Below are 17,177 nucleotides of genomic sequence, written 5' to 3'. Positions count from 1 at the left end.
ATCATCACCACACCCTTGACACCACCATCATCACCACACCCTTGACACCACCATCATCACCACACCCTTGACACCACCATCATCACCACACCCTTGGCACCACCATCATCACCACACCCTTGGCACCACCATTACACCTGTCAGACCAAGAAAGGTAAGGTAAGGTAAGATAAGGTAAGGTAAGGTAAGGTAAGGTAAGGTACTCACTGGATCTCCGTTCGTGTAGTCATCATAGAAGGCAGGAACAGCCACCTCATACTCGTGTTCACTGGCGTCCTGTTGGGGAGAGACAGACAGACAGACAGATTGATAGATAGGTCTGGATGCTCTGATTTAGTCCCAGGAATAAAAATTATCGTAAGAATGTTTTATTTTTATTTTTTAGGATTAATAAAAAAAATCATAAAAGTAAACATAATTATTAGGTGTACAAATAAAATAAAAATTCTGACGTAGGCACAGAGGAGTAAAGTGTTTTGAGTATTGTTTTAAAATCTATATGGTAGTATGGAAAGTTTACCAGTGCGGGTATTTACAGCGGTGTCTGGTATTTACACGGTAGAGAAGTTATCTTTTGACTGAGTGGACGTCATACTGCGATGCTGGCCACGGGTGAGGGGTATTGATACTGGAGAAATTAACAATGGTGAATTAGAAAGTGAATAAAGTAGAATAAATAGTGATAATTAAGGAAGATACAAAGAAGAAAAAATACATGTGTGTGTGTGTGTGTGTGTGTCAATATCCCAACAAGATCAAACTCTAGAACTGTGCCTTACGTGTATTTTTATATTTTATTTATTTTATGTCATTTAGGTCGAGTTATCATACGTAATGGAGTAGATAACAAGACGTGTTAGACATATAGCCCCCCTACCTACCCAGCCAGCCAGGTGTAGGAGTGTGTGTGTTATTCCGGGCACGTAACAATCCACTGATACGTGTTACTTAAGGATCCACCCGCCATCCCCTCACTCGCTTCTATTATCGTTATCTATACCTGGGTTGTTGAGGCCTCGTTCACCTGCGTCTGTGATCACTACCAAGACGATGACCTGAGGAGAGAGAGAGAGAGGAGAGAGAGAGAGAGAGAGAGAGGAGAGAGAGAGAGAGAGAGAGAGAGAGAGAGAGAGAGAGAGAGAGAGAGAGAGAGAGAGAGAGAGGAGAGAGAGAGAGAGAGAGAGAGAGAGAGAGGAGAGAGAGAGAGAGAGAGGAGAAAGAGAGAGAGAGAGAGGAGGAGAGAGAGAGAGAGAGAGAGAGAGAGAGAGAGAGAGAGAGAGAGAGAGAGAGAGAGAGAGAGAGAGAGAGAGAGAGAGAGAGAGAGAGAGAGAGAGAGAGAGAGAGAGAGAGAGAGAGAGAGAGAGAGAGAGGAGAGAGAGAGAGAGAGAGAGAGAGAGAGAGAGAGAGAGAGAGAGAGAGAGCAAAAAAAGTAAAAATATTGACTGATTTGAATGACTTGTGTGAATTTAATAGACTTGGTCCATACACTCATCATTTCCCGTATGGTTGACATAGTGTTGCCAGACGATATATAAAAATAATATCGCTTTTACTAGACGTCGGCACCTCCACCACCCACCAACACGATATGAGTGTTAGAGATATTGAATGAAGATTATCGATATGGGAGTAAATGTCTTGATAGGCATTACTAATATGATGGTGTATATTTTTCTGGTTTATAGTGAATGTAGTAGTTAATATAGTACTGAATATTTAAAAGCTTCTTATTTTGTCAAGGTACTGTAAACATTTGTTAACTGAATCACTTCGACACTTGATGACAACATTGAACTGGGATTTTAATATCAATTTACTCGGGTTTTCTTTTTATTATTAAGAGTTTTTTGTTCATGTTTATATTCTGACACAATTTATAATGAAAAACAACGTTAACATACTATGAACTGAACCCATATCTGACCCACGATACATGGCAAGTTTACCGAATGCCCAGGAGAAGTTTTGATCACAATTGTATACATGTAAATTTCTGTTTATAGAAGAATATGCCGGTCATGGTGTTAATCCCTTGTGGGTTTTTTCTGTGAGTCGCAAATGGTAAATAGTTTTATTGATGGATGTACTGTATTGTGGTAGACGGTGTTGAAATATTTAAGTGAGGTTATTATTATTTGTTTTGTTGTGCATTATACTATATAAAAGTGTATTTTTCAAAAGGGACGTTTCTTACACCGCTTGTATTGTCTCATGAAGGTGTGTGTGTGTGTGTGTGTGTGTGTGTGTGTGTGTGTGTGTGTCGAGGAACTTGACAAGTGACGACGAGGACAAAAACGAAATTTGAACACTTAATTTTTGTATCATATTAAATCACCCTGAAGTTAACAGGAGAAGGAACATATGTTCTACATATGAAATTGTACTAAAAATGGTTGACAATTGTAGGCACTAACTTACGAACAAACTGACAGCAAGTTGAGCCAATGATTGTTTTAAGGGCCCACTGGTTCGATCCCGGGGCATCCCCAGTCGACCCAGTTGTAAAATTATATTTAACCTCACATTTGGGGAAGTGAAGGCGGTCAAGAACAATACCGGCCATGGTGTTTCCTTGTGTACCGAAGGCTAAAGCTTCCTTCGGGTGTAGTGGGCTGTATCCACACTGGCCCTAACCTAACGGGGCGCAAGGCCAATAGGGCCCACTTTCACTGTTCATAATATTATAATGTGTTTTGCAAGATAATAAAGTTGACGTATGTGGCGGGCGGCCTTGACCTGTTTTAAGGTCACTTCACTATAAGGTTAACTTATTATAATGAGGTACACTGGAGAGACCTTCACCTTGACCTGTTTTCCCCTTATACTTATACAGGGAGATATACTGATTAGCACCCGGCCGTCCAAACATACTCTACTTCAATTCCTCCAAGTTTGTCAAGAAGCTGATGCATAAGTTACCAGACGGTGCATAACGACAATTTTATGGGTTTAATCAGTTGTCAGTCAAGAAGCTGATGCATAAGTTACCAGACGGTGCATAACGACAATTTTATGGGTTTAATCAGTTGTCAGTGTGTGGTGTTAGCTGAGAACCGTTTATTTATGTTCAACGAGCAAATTTCTTACAGGTTTTGATTGTAACTTAAATACGTTTTTTTTTTGTCTTATAATTGAGGGCTGCGTCTTACCTATAACTCCTATGGTGGTAACGTAACCTAATCAACATCCGAGTCTTCTGGAGGACCCGGTATCTCTCATAACACGTGTGTCCACCAGCTCACCTTATATCACCTCTTGACACACGACCTACTGTACATCACCAGCTTTTGTAGGTCACCAAAACGGCTTTCTATATTGCGTTGTTACTGTATTATTATTATTATTATATTTGTGTTTATTGTTGTTGTTGTTGTTGTTGTTGTTGTTGTTGTTGTTGTTGTTGTTGTTGTTGTTGTTGTTGTTGTTGTTGTTGTTGTTGTTGTTGTTGTTGTTGTTGTTGTTGTTGTTGTTGTTGTTGTTGTTGTTGTTGTTGTTGTTGTTGTTGTTGTTGTTGTTGTTGTTGTTGTTGTTGTTGTTGTTGTTGTATTGTTGTTGTTGTTGTTGTTGTTGTTGTTGTTGTTGTTGTTGTTGTTGTTGTTGTTGTTGTTGTTGTTGATTTATTTGTTGTTGTTGTTGTTGTTGTTGTTGTTGTTGTTGTTGTTTGTTTGTTGTTGTTGTTGTTATGTTGTTGTTGTTGTTGTTGTTGTTGTTGTTGTTGTTGTTGTTGTTGTTGTTGTTGTTGTTGTTGTTGTTGTTGTTGTTTGTTGTTGTTGTTGTTGTTGTTGTTGTTGTTGTTGTTGTTGTTATTTGTTGTTGTTGTTGTTGTTGTTGTTGTTGTTGTTGTTGTTGTTGTTGTTGTTTACAAAATCCCTTGAGAAAGTTACCTATTTATCCCATCGTTCTCTGCACCTCACTATAGTCTTCACCAATGTTCCGCTGTTACCTACTCTCCCCCTTGTAGGTGGTGGTGGAACTGTCGTGAATACACCGCCTGTGATACTTTCCTTATAGTGACCCCTGGCAGAGAGTTGGTAGAAAATGTCTCTGTAAAATAAAAGTGAAGAAGAGTATAGTTGTGTGTGTGTGGAAAAGGATGGTCTACTTCTCTAGATAGTGTACTTCCCTAGATGGTGTACCTGCCTAGATGGTGTACCTGCCTAGATGGTGTACTTCCCTAGACGGAGTACCTGCCTAGATGATCTACTTCTAGACTAGAATTACCTGCCTTATGAGGTGTACTTCCCTAGACGGAGTACCTAGATGGTTACTTCCCTAGATGGTGTACCTGCCTAGATGGTGTACCTGCCTAGATGGTGTACTTCCCTAGACGGAGTACCTGCCTAGATGATCTACTTCTCTAGATGGTGTACTTGTACTTGCCTATATGGTGTACTTCCCTCGATGGTTGTACTTCCCTATATGATGTACTTCCCTAGATGGTGTACTTCCCTAGATGGTGTACTTGCCTAGATGGTCTACTTCCCTAGATGGTCTACTTTCCTAGATAGTGTACTTTCCTAGATGGCCTACTTCCCTAGATAGTGTACTTCCCTATATGGTGTACTTTCCTAGATGGTGTATTTGCCCAGATGGTGTACTTGCCTAGATGGTGTACTTCCCTAGATGATTGTGCTTCCCTAGATAGTGTACTTCCCTAGATGGTGTACTTGTCTATATGGTGTACTTCCCTCGATGGTTGTACTTCCCTATATTATGTACTTTCCTAGATGGTGTACTTGCCTAGATGGTATACTTCCCTAAATGGTGTACTTCTCTAGATGGTGTACTTCCCTAGATGGTGTACTTGCCTAGATGGTGTACTTCCCTAAATGGTGTACTTCCCTAGATGGTGCACTTCCCTAGATGGTATACTTCCCTAGATGGTATACTTCCCTAGATGGTGTACTTCCCTAAATGGTGTACTTCTCTAGATGCCCTTTAAACGTAATAATCAAGGAGCTTTGTGGTAGACGCATATTAGTACCACCCAGACGTTAACCTAACCTAACCTAACCTAACCTCTACCCAGATACAATTAAGGTGTTTAATCATATACTTTGGAGAAATAAGCTCGGGGGAGGGGGGCAGGCTAATCTTCAGGTGAGTGAGTGAGTAATTGACCCTTAATACAGTATCTCACAGGTGTGTTTTTACCTTGACGCTGGATGCTTTGTTTAATGGTGGTTATTGTGTCAAGATCAATTAGTGTAGCTTCTCTTTATTCTCACTTCAGACGGGGTATTTTATCACGAGTTCGACGAAAGAAAATCATGGCAGCTCTATGAATCCTCCCACTCATGTTTACCGTAAAACAAGGGAGGGGAGTGGGGGTAGGGAGGAATAAAGGGGGAGTGGGTAGGGAGTGTAATGATTGATTACACTGGTCTGCATTTGGGATCTTTTTTATTTTTATTTTTATTCATGTATGTGATCTTACATATTCTTGGGTTGCTGATTTTAAATATCTCCACCATTTTGCTCTATCACGTAAGGATTTTTAATAAAATACAAATTAATGATTTTTAAATATCATATAATATAGTAATATATAATTAATTATTAATGTATTCCAAATAACCATGAAATTAATTACGTTTATCATGAAATGAAGCAGAATAATCAACATAAAATCTAATGAATGTAAACAAAAATATGCTCCTAATAGTTAGCCTACATATTGATTCAAAGGAAGGAGGACCGCTTTGATTTCCGCTTGTGCTGTGCATCGGGACCATCACGTTTCAATGACCAGCAGTAATCCGCCATCATGCTGACATTCCATTTGCTCTGGTATCGAGTTTCCATGGTGCATATAACCTGATGGAACCGCTCTCCCTGTTCCTCACTGTAGTCCCCACAATTCTTGGGAAAATAGTCAAGATGTGATTGCAGAAAGTGCATCTTCACACTCATTCTAGACCCAAGTTGCTGGAAACTTGAAATCAGGTCTTGGATCAGTTTTTCATATTCTGGAGAGCGGCTGTTTCCCAAGAAGTTTTGGACAATCTGTTTGAAGGAAAACCAGGCATTCACCTCGACACCAGCTAATGCTTCCTCAAAATGCATGTCCTTCATCAATTCCCGAATCTGAGGGCCAACAAGGATTCCTGCCTTTAGCTTGCCTTCAGCCCAGAGAATTAGAGCACATGTAACAGCGAGCACCAAGTTGACACACCCTGGATCACTACCCAAGAGACCTGACCCCGGCCTAAGTACTTGAGTAACCCAACGATATAACCGTGTTAAGGAAACGACACCTGGCCAAGACACACCTGGGCGGTAATAATTATAAAGCACGACCGACCTGCGACATGATCACACCTGGGCAAACAGCTGTCCAGACCTGACCCAAGGGAACCAGCATTCTCACCGCCACTCGATCAGCTCAACCAGGCGTCATGACCTTGCTAATTCAAGGACCCGCTAATTAGCCAGCACTCCTGTTGACCTGACAACCCGGTCAAGACACACCCGGTTCAGTAGGAGAGGTCACCCTCCGGCTCCTCCAATATTGGGGCTGGAGCTCCTCTCGCCCGAGAGTCATATAACCAAGGAGGGCCAGCAACCACGTCCCCAGTCCCGCTCATCAAAGAGGTCCGTCACTAAAGGCAACGAGGTCTCCGCCGGGTCCATCGACAGAGTGCTGTCAAATCAATGTATAAAAGTAAGTGCTGGCTGTGTAGGTGGTAGAAGTGCAGTGATCCCGAACCTCCCAACGATCGACTTAGTGAAGTGCCCATTCGACTTGTGAAGTTAAACGAACATATCATAGTCTATCAAACCCTGTGTACGAATCCCCCTCCCCCATTAATTCCCCCTATGCAACTAGTAAAATAAAGCTGTAACACGCGTTTGTGTTTTATATACTACACTTGTACTGAGCCTGTGTTAATATACGTAGTCACCCCCCACACCCGCGAGTCACGCTACCAAACTTCCTCCTACTATAAATATTCTACCTAAATGTAATATCCTCTTCTGGTGAGTTTTGTCTCATTACAGGAGGAATAAAGGGGGAGGGGAGGAAGGGTTGGGGGTGAGGGAGAGAGGTAATAAGAGGGAACGAAGAGTAAATATTTTCCGTTGGTAGGTTTTAGTTTTGCTGTTGTTTACCAAAAATATCGGCTTTGCTCACTACAATATCGGCTTTACTCACTAGGATATCGGCTTTGCTCACTACAATATCGGCTTTACTCACTAGGATATCGGCTTTGCTCACTACAATATCGGCTTTACTCACTAGGATATCGTCTTCGTTCACTAAAATATCGGCTTTGTTCACGAGGATATCGGCCCTACTCACCATATTACTGGGTGTGCTCGTGGTAATCTCAGCTTGGGTCACGCTGACACGGTCTGGATCCTCATAGTAGAAGGGAGGGTCATCGTCACTGTCGCCTGTGGCCGGGTCGAGCACTTCATTTGCGATGATGATCTGGGTACTGTCCCCCCCTATGCTGGTACTGTCCATGGTGGCTGAGGAGCGGTCCTTCAGGGGATAGTAGTACGACCCACCACGACTACCACCACCACCACAATCACAACCAGGGTTTAAGGATACGACTCGTAGGAATGAAGTACAGTCGACTAGAGATGCAACCAGCAAGTGATACGACCATTAGGGTTTGGTCTGTGGGTTAAAACGCTCGGAATGATACTGTAGAATATGACAAGAATCTCGACTAGGGATGCTACCACTGAGGTTAGACCCGGGAACAACAACAGAAATGCTGAAGGTGAGGGATAAGAATGCTGGCGAGGCGAGAGGGGGCGGGACGTGTTAGGGCAGCGATGGCAGTAAGTGGGTGCTGACAGGTACACTGCTGGAGGCACTACTATTACAACAATGGTCGGCCGTGATAAGTGTTGAGGGAGGAACGGCGGCGTGACGCTTCCCACTATCAGTTCTGAATGGCACACTGTACATCTGGGCCTGCAGTGTTTGTGTCTAGCACGATAACTCGGCCACTTTTTTTTTTTTGGCACTTACCTACATCCTTGTGTAAGGAGAAGCGCAGAAGCGTTTACAGCACCCAACAGGGAAGCATGCTAAGTTCATGCTTGCCTTTATGTCTCATGAGTTAAGGGCGTAGAAGCGTGAAGAGTCAAGGGCGTAGAAGCATATTCTTAACAGGCAAGTGATTGTTTTTATTATCCAATATCAAACGGCAGAAGCTCGTTAGTACAAGTCCTCATCCGCGCGGCTAATTAACTACAAACTGGAAGAGGGATTACTGTACCACAACAACGACTTCCTAGTTCAGTGTATTATTATTATTATTATTATTATTATTATTATATTATTATTATTATTATTATTATTATTATTATTATTATTATTATTATTATTATTATTATTATTATTATTATTACCACAACTACTGGACATGGTATTGTATTCTGTCGTGTGTGTGTGTAATAAATAATAATAATAATAATAATAATAATTAACGGTTTATTGAAAAAGTTCTGCAGCCCGAAGGCTGAAGATATACATGGACATAAATGACTTATTACATACATTGACATTGGTGTTTTAACAGAAGCCTTCATTAGAGAAAGGTAAAGGAACATAGTGAACATACAGATTAATGTTTACAGTGGAGGTCACGTAGGTCTTGTGCCCTGAGGTGTTGAACAGCAGCCACGTGGTTTAGTAATTCCCTCACAGATGGTGTTATGGAGGACCTCACGTGGTGTAGTAATTCCCTCACAGATGGTGTTATGGAGGACCTCACGTGGTGTAGTAATTCCCTCACAGATGGTGTTATGGAGGACCTCACGTGGTGTAGTAATTCCCTCACAGATAGTGTTATGGAGGACCTCACGTGGTGTAGTAATTCCCTCACAGATGGAGTTATGAGGGGCCTGATGTGATGTAGTAATTCCTCACAGATGGTGTTATGAGGGGCCTGATGTGGTGTAGTATATCCTCCCTCACAGATGGTGTTATGAGGGGCCTGATGTGGTGTAGTAATTCCCTCACAGATGGTGTTATGAGGGGCCTGATGTGGTGTAGTAATTCCCTCACAGATGGTGTTATGAGGGGCCTGATGTGGTGTAGTAATTCCCTCACAGATGGTGTTATGAGGGGCCTGGCGTGGTTTAGTAACTCCCTCACAGATGGTGTTATGGAGGACCTCACGTGGTGTAGTAATTCCCTCACTGATGGTGTTATGAGGGGCCTGACGTGGTGTAGTAATTCCCTCACAGATGGTGTTATGAGGGGCCTGATGTGGTGTAGTAATTCCCTCACAGATGGTGTTATGAGGGGCCTGACGTGGTGTAGTAATTCCCTCACAGATGGTGTTATGAGGGGCCTGACGTGGTGTAGTAATTCCATCACAGATGGTGTTATGAGGGGACACCACGTGGTCTTGTGTGTGTGTGTGTGTGTGTCCGTCCGTGTGTCCAAAATAACTCAAGAGGAGGAGAACTGCGGTATTGCCCCAGACTTTGTGTAGAGTTTATAGACTATATAGAGTTGATCAACATGTGACGAGGTCCGCCCAACCAGAGAACGTTGTTGTTCTTTTCGTTAGTATTGAGTCATTAGGTTAAGGGACACGCGATCGCTAATTACGCGTTCATATTAACTGATGACAAGACAGCATACCGATCACCTGAAGATTAATCACCCGAACACTAACCAAACCCAACCGAATCTACAATAACCTCACCTAACCTATCACCCCACAGGTGGCTTAGGGTGCTTAATCTTCAGATGAAATAATGAGATGGATGATAATAATAATAAAAATCACTAGATAGCCCGAACATTATATAAGCTACCTCCACACGTTGCTCCACGGTCTAAGCGTATATCCACTGCCCTTATTAGACCCTACTTATCAGATAGAGTTGAGTGACCTGAATTTTACTTAACCTTGCGTCATACTGTATGTGTTTAATTTTTCTTATTATTATCTTTCTTTTTTGTTTTTATTATTTACAGTTCATGTTTTTTGTTTTTTTTCTGTTAATGAGCACAGTAGCAAGTTTTTATTTTATTTTGGAGGGAATTTAAATAAAAAATTTTGGGGTCGTGTTTTTTTCTTTTTTATTTATTTATTTATTTATTTTTCTTTTAGGGATTTTTTTATTGTCAACGTGATGGAATATAAAGGATTCTTGTGGCGTTGTGGTGATGGTGTTGTTATTGTTTTGGTGTTGTGGTGGTGTTGACGGTGGTGTTGACGGTGGTGTTGTGATGGTAGTGAAGTAAGGTGGATGCTCCGTATGAGTCATCTGGACGCCTCTCTCTCGTGTTATCTTGTTGGGAAAAACTCACAAGTGTCACATGATAATTGTCTTCAGAAATAAGTTGTGATGTGTGTGGTAATGGAAGGTGAGGAGGAGGAGGAGAGGTGTGAGGTGCATGTATGGGGCGGGGCGGGGCGGGGCGGGTCAGACATACGGTGATAATGAATAATAATCCCAACAGCGGAAAGACACCTACGGGCCACAATACCTACCACCATTGTTATGTCTCTTCCCCCTCTCTCGTTACAATGGGCTACGTCACACACCCTCTATCACATCAACGTCACAATGCGCGTTACACCCAGAGACCACCACTAAGTGAGTTGGGTTATCTGATCCATTATTAAGGTGACAAAGTTGTGTGTACAGTATATGATTGTCTCCTAGCCGTCATGAAAATCTCTCTTTTACAAACGTCTAATACTTCTTATCAGTGGTACGGGGAGTAGAGAGTCACATACCAACTGACTAACTTTAGGATCAACCACCGCTCTTACGCCAAGGCCGACCGGTTTAAAATGTATGTAGGAAAAAAAAGGTCACAGCTTAGTTACGTCTTAATTTTTATACATGTCGAATTTGTTTTTACTTTTGGATTGTTTTAGTTTTTAATGACCTAACAAAACACATTCAAAATCTAACCTAACGCCTAACCGCCTTAAAATGCTTTGGTTTTAACATTTTATTTCTTAATGGTATTTACATAGTGTAACTTTTTTTCCTAGCTAAAATTATGACTTTCTGCGACTTTTTTCCCCCTGTGACTTTTCTTCCGTTACCCGATTATGACACCCGCTCGTCTTGCCCGGTCGGGGGATATACAGTAGGGCGGCATCACAGATTTTAAAGTATTATATAGTACTTTATAGTGACAGTGGGTAACCTGTATTTACTGTAAGTCCGAGGAGAATAAATCAGGATAGAGTGACTATTAACCTTGTCACAAATGCATCACTAACCTAACCTAACTTCTGCCAGGTGTGCTACGTAAAATGAGAAGCTCATTGGCTCGCCATATTGCTACAAAAAAAATGAGGAATGCAAAGCGAGGTTTTATAGATTATCTGAACCAAATGCCAATATTAGCGAATGTTTATGACACACACACACACACGTTATAGACAGGGTTCTAAGTCTGTTATGAGAGAGCAACATCTAACTTAACCAGATGGACAATTTTGAACATCTAATAAATAACATAAATTGTGATGATAGAATGTGAAGGAGAAATGAATACGTAAGGTGAAGGAAAAAATCTTGGATATCTGTTTGGAAATAAAAAATAATCTAAGCTGAAGTAAAAGGCTACTGAAGTGCTATGTATGTTTACCACTGTTGTACGGTTGAGAACGTGAACATTCATCAGACGGCAGAAGGATGCTCGAGTAGAATGTTGGGGTGAGTTGTACGAATAGATAAATAAATTATAAAACTACTGACAATAGCTGGACCTACGAGAGAAATAAGGAAAAACAGGTATTTTGACATTATAACCATGGGAGAGGGATAATGGTAGAGTTATTATTGGGTTATTTGAGGCTATAGGGACCAGGTTAAGGCAGAGACTGGGGAAGATAATCGTAGTTGTTGGGAAAGTCTAGTGGACAGCTGTGGTCACCAACCCACAGATCTGAGGATGGCAGCTTAATTGAATGAATATGTGCGTGACGTACCTCGCTGCAGGTGGAGAGCTTGGTGTAGCGTGGTGAGCGTCCCAAGATCATCATACTGAGTCCTAGGTCCGTGGAGGCGGGTCCTCGCCCCCAGGGTGTTCCTGCCCCAAGGGTCTGGCAGGGAAAGGAGGGATCGTGCACTACAGCTGATGGCTTCCTCTCCACATCCACAGGTGTCGCGTATTCCTCCAGTTTCATAGAGGACGTGTACCACTCCTCTCCACAGGCGAATACTTCCTTACTACCATAAGTAACAGTATCTCCTGGGTACTCACATGTGCCACAAATGACAGGCTTCGGTGCACTCACAGCTGATGATTACTGTTAGACGCTCGCAGGTGTCGGGTTCTCACGACACTCAAAGGTGATGGTTCTCCTGGTCCTCCACATGCAGGGTAGACTACTAGGCAGGTGAAATAGTATTGAAGAACGAGCAGGAACTCTCACTTCAGCCCCTCACAAGGTAAATAAATAACACTAAACTAAGGCGAACTTAATGACACTATATACACAGGTTGTTTCCGGGTTAACTCACTTGCTTTCTGTAACAATTACTTGTGTTGTACGTCTTCAGGTCCACTGGTGTATGACTGCCTTAACGTAAACAGTTTCGCTTGACACTACAGGATGAGATATATGACTGGGGGTCAGAGCTCGTGCACTATTATTCCAGAGTTAAGTCACTGGTGAGCCTCCACCACTGAGGTAGCTTGCGGTGTGTGTGTGTTGGGGGGAGGGGGCACCCGCAGTGTGTCACTATTACCACAACCTTGGATGGGCGGGGCCTGGGGGTGGTAAGGAGGGTCGTAGAGGGCGGTGGGCGAGTTGTAGAAGGCGGTGGGCGTGTTGTAGAGGGAGGTGGACGGCCTGAGTGGGGATATGTAGGGTAAAAGAAGGGCGGGATGGATTGTAGGAAAGGTAACGGTGTTAAGACATGATCAGTTAAGAGAGGCTCAGGAATGGACGAGCAAGTTGTGGGGCGACGATAAAAAGTGGCTCTTGAAAGCGAATTGGATCACTGGGTGGGTGGAGTAAAGGGTGAAGGTGGGCGGGGGTGACGAAGGCTGTGGGTGATCTAGGCTGGACGACAGAAGGAATACAGGTGATATGGGTGGATGGGGTCAGTGGAGAGGTGGGCAGTGAGGACGAGAACCGTGTGTCAGGTTCAGCCAGTAATCACCATTGTGGTAGTATGGTGTTTGTAGTGGTCGTTGTTGCACACTGTATGGTGGTTGTAGTGGTTCTCGTTGAGTGGTGGTTATACGGGGTGGTTGTGGTGCCCGGTGCCACGAGTTAACAGTGCCATTGCAGCTTGAGACGACCCGACCATCACCTCCACCGCTGCCCGACGTCCATACTGATGCTGCCCCTCACCAGTCCTGTAACTCTCACTGATGGGGCAAGTGGCTTTATGTTTGGCTGTGAGACTGGCTGCGTTACTGGGTGTTGAACTGGCTGTGAGACTGGCTGCGTTACTGAGTGGTGAACTGGCTGTGAGACTGGCTGCGTTACTGGGTGTTGAACTGGCTGTGAGACTGGCTGCGTTACTGGGTGGTGAACTGGCTGTGAGACTGGCTGCGTTACTGGGTGGTGAACTGGCTGTGAGACTGGCTGCGTTACTGGGTGGTGAACTGGCTGTGAGGCTGGCTGCGTTACTGGGTGTTGAACTGGCTGTGAGACTGGCTGCGTTACTGAGTGGTGAACTGGCTGTGAGACTGGCTGCGTTACTGGGTGTTGAACTGGCTGTGAGACTGGCTGCGTTACTGGGTGGTGAACTGGCTGTGAGACTGGCTGCGTTACTGGGTGTTGAACTGGCTGTGAGACTGGCTGCGTTACTGAGTGGTGAACTGGCCGTGAGACTGAGGAGGGCGACGCTCTTGCACTCTCCTGTGGGAAGAAATAAATATGTAATTGTTGTCGAACACAGCCCAGGTGTGTCGTCACCACCACCTGTAGAGCTCCACAGTCGCCACTTCACCTATTTTGCTCGGTATATTCTTGTGCTACTGTTGGGCGGTGAGTCTAATTATAATTTAAAGCCATCTACCAGGGAGAGAGAATTGATAATTCACATTAAAACTTTATTTTAATTGATCGATGAACCATCGCCTATCAGGAAGAACTTAGGTATTTGAAATGAAAACTGTGAATATATAGTTGATACACTGAGAGTTGGATTTCTGGTATCACTTACAGGTAGATTATTGGTACAATATGAGACAAACTTAAGCTGCCACACAGTGTAAGGTAAAGTGAGGTGAGTCAGGAAGGTGTGCTAACTTATCAAGGAAGGTGATCTTTGTCCCCTACGAAGACCATGTGGGCCGTGGATATATAAAATTTAGTTATCTCAATATGCATATCAGTAGGTACTCTCTTCTGTATAGTGTGTATGTGTGTGTGTGTGCGCGCGCTGAACCTGTTAACACCACTTGGCAGTACACCGTGTGTCATTTTACTTGTTTTTATATTAATATCTATTTTTGTTACCGACATTAAAAAAATCACTCCCATTTTATACTAAGTTAGTTAATAGCCAATAAGACAATCATCAATCCTCGAAAAGTAAAGATATGTTTTTCTTTGTGTATGGCTGGCCCCTGTGGTATGTCTTTACTCTGTAGCCTTAAGTACATAGTCTAGGTCCTTTAGGGTCTTTAAACACATATTTTAGAGTGGTAAATATACTAGACACCAACACTTAATAAACAGAAAGAGAAATAAATAATAGTTTTTGACTGTTGTTGAATTAAAGGTCTAAAAGAATCGTATTTTTTTTGTATAACTGGGTAGATAAGAACACTGATTCATAATGGCACCAAAAACACGCAGAAACTCGACTAGATAAGGTCACTTGTAACACCAGTTCAGGGGTCAGATTTAAAAGTTCAGATTATTATTATTATTTTTGTTTTTTTTTGAAGACTCGAACCAGATTTTTTTTTTTTTGGGTGGACTGTGATCATTAAGCGCTTCTCTTGCCACCTGAGCCATGTAATAGCTCTTGATTGGTGGCGTTTGATTGAGTCACCTGTGGAAGATGTACCACTTAGACTGGTGAACAGTGGTTGATGCGGTCTTCTGGACACGGGTACTCACTCAACGGTCACAACAAATTTCTGTATGTTGTTTCCCCAGTTGACATAAACAAACTTCTCTTTCCGATTTTTCTGGAGACAACAAAAGTTTATTGGTCTTCTCACGACTCGAAAGACGTTTCTTTCTGGTCCCTTACTCGTCGCAACAGTTGTTTTAGGTACTATTCTACTTTTGACCCAATAAGTCAGTGTTTTCACAAGTTCAGGATTGTAACACATTTAGCGACGCCTTGCAGGGATGTGTGAGGGTCAGTAACCTAACCTATATCGTAAACATCTTCCTTATATGTTTCCTTTTAAGAGAGTTATTAAGTTACCGTCTGTGGCTACTTGTGTGTGTGGTCGAGGCGGCAACACTTGTGATGTTCACATGTGTGGTGGTGGTGAATATTATTTGTGTGTGTGTGTGTGTGTGTGTAGGAGTGTGTACGCTGGTGTTGTGATTTAGCCGGGACCAAGATCTTTTCAGTTTTACAATATATCGCCACGTGTGTGTGGGAGGCTTTGGAGGTGTTTGGAAGGCACTAGGTGTGTTTGGGGACGCCATTGTTATTAGTATTCACTTTTATATGTTCACAGTCACAGGTGTGTGCAGAATACTAACACATGCATGTACACGTGTAACCTTACCTTTACGAAGCCTGATCTCACGCTCACACTCAAGTGAACGAACTCGCGTGCACAGTGGAATATTTATCATGATAATATAGATAAACGGTAAAGATGTAGTGACGCAGACTACCCCAGCCTGTGGTTAGAGTACGGTTTAACATATCTTGATTTAACCTCTGATTCGTTTGAACAACTTTAAGGATTTTAATTTGGTTAACGCCAGACGATTTTATTCAGCTGGGGGGGGGGGCTTAGCCATCAGGGGATCAGGGGGGTTAAAGCCTCTAAAGTCCAGCCTGAGACATTTTTATATAAGAAGACTCTATTAATTTTTTTTGGTAATAACAAACCTGACCTTTTACCAGATACTTGTAATCCTCCGCGTCTAATTTCTTAAAGGGAATGTCGACCCATAACGTACTGTACATGTAACTAACGCCAGTACGAGCACTCAGGAACGTTTGGCATTCTCCTCCACGATAAGATGTTGTGTGTCGCGAACAGGAAATAGACACTCTAAGCTTAGCACTATCTTGTAAGGACACACAAACCGCATCTCCTGTGCACTTGACTCACACACAGACACACACACTTCTAGTAGTGATTGTAACCCCAAGGAGTGAAGGAAGTGTTTGAGGTATAGGAGGTGTTTCTGTACAACGCCCCGTGAAGGCTTTAAGATGTGGGGTGGGGGGTGTGGTGGGGGAGGGGGTCGGGGAGAGAGGAGAGATGTGTGTTAAAGCTGAGGATTTTATAGTGGACAGAGGTAAAGGTAAGCCGGGCTGTGGTGCAATGATGATGAGGTTTATGTTAGCTTTTGGGTTATAATTGTCCTTACCTACTTCAACACCCGCACCTCATTTTACACTTATCTGAGTCCTTCCTCATGTCTTGCCTTCAACCCAGCCCCAACCTAACCCCGAGAACTATCATTACCCAGAACACTCGGTCACATAAGAAAGTACATATCAATCATACAGACACAAGACTTGTTTAACAGTTAACAGTCCAGTAATTCTCCAGTCAGTTGTGTGTGATCGTTGTATATACAGTTCATTAAAAATTTGGGAAGAGCGTCACATATCGTTGTATAGTTCAGCGGGATTCGAGGTTTGGTTTTAAGAAAGGTGTTTTTTTTTTAAGTAGCTGACATCATTGTCCCCCCCCTCCCTCCCTCCCTCCCTCCATTCCCGTGAGCTATTGAATAAATTATCGGTTTTATATAAGGAATTTTAGTCTTCGTTTTAACTCTTATCTACGAAATTAATCTGTGATATTAATCCTTCCAGCACTTACGACTTAACCCCTTGATTACGATGAATTTTAACCCCTTTGAGTACTTGCGTGTCGTCGTTTAAAGATAACAGGTTATATCGCCTCTCATCATCTACATCACGTAATAGATGCATTTAATTGAATTATCTGTTATCATGTTATCTCCGTCGGGGTGTTAAGAGGCAGAGTGTAGTGTAGTTTGACTGTGTTTATCTCGTCCTTCAGGGGTTGGGAAGTGTGTGTGTGTGTGTGTGTG

General features: G+C 42.8%; 2 protein-coding genes across 6 annotated transcripts in view; one reads left to right on the top strand and one right to left on the bottom strand.

Moving 5' to 3' along the window:
• The window catches only part of LOC121871053 (zinc transporter foi-like), a 66,061-nt gene that overhangs the window by 17,974 nt on the left and 30,910 nt on the right, over nt 1-17,177 (top strand). The window lies entirely within an intron of this gene.
• Nucleotides 1-17,177, bottom strand: part of LOC121871054 (zinc transporter 2-like) — a 65,403-nt gene that overhangs the window by 40,293 nt on the left and 7,933 nt on the right. Inside the window, exons 2-3 of one of the 2 annotated variants that reach the window (XM_042373152.1) lie at nt 11,937-13,823; nt 208-276 (exon numbers count right to left, since the gene is read on the bottom strand). In XM_042373152.1, the coding sequence (XP_042229086.1) occupies nt 208-276; nt 11,937-12,134 (267 nt within the window). In that variant the 5' untranslated portion in view covers nt 12,135-13,823. Of the gene's footprint in view, nt 1-207; nt 277-7,303; nt 7,727-11,936; nt 13,824-17,177 lie in introns of those variants that run through there. The other variant, XM_042373153.1, reaches the window with a different exon arrangement.

Source organism: Homarus americanus, unplaced genomic scaffold, assembly GCF_018991925.1.
Source record: "Homarus americanus isolate GMGI-L3 unplaced genomic scaffold, GMGI_Hamer_2.0 scaffold52512, whole genome shotgun sequence".
Taxonomy (NCBI): domain Eukaryota; kingdom Metazoa; phylum Arthropoda; class Malacostraca; order Decapoda; family Nephropidae; genus Homarus; species Homarus americanus.
This window is presented reverse-complemented; position numbering and strand designations above follow the sequence as displayed.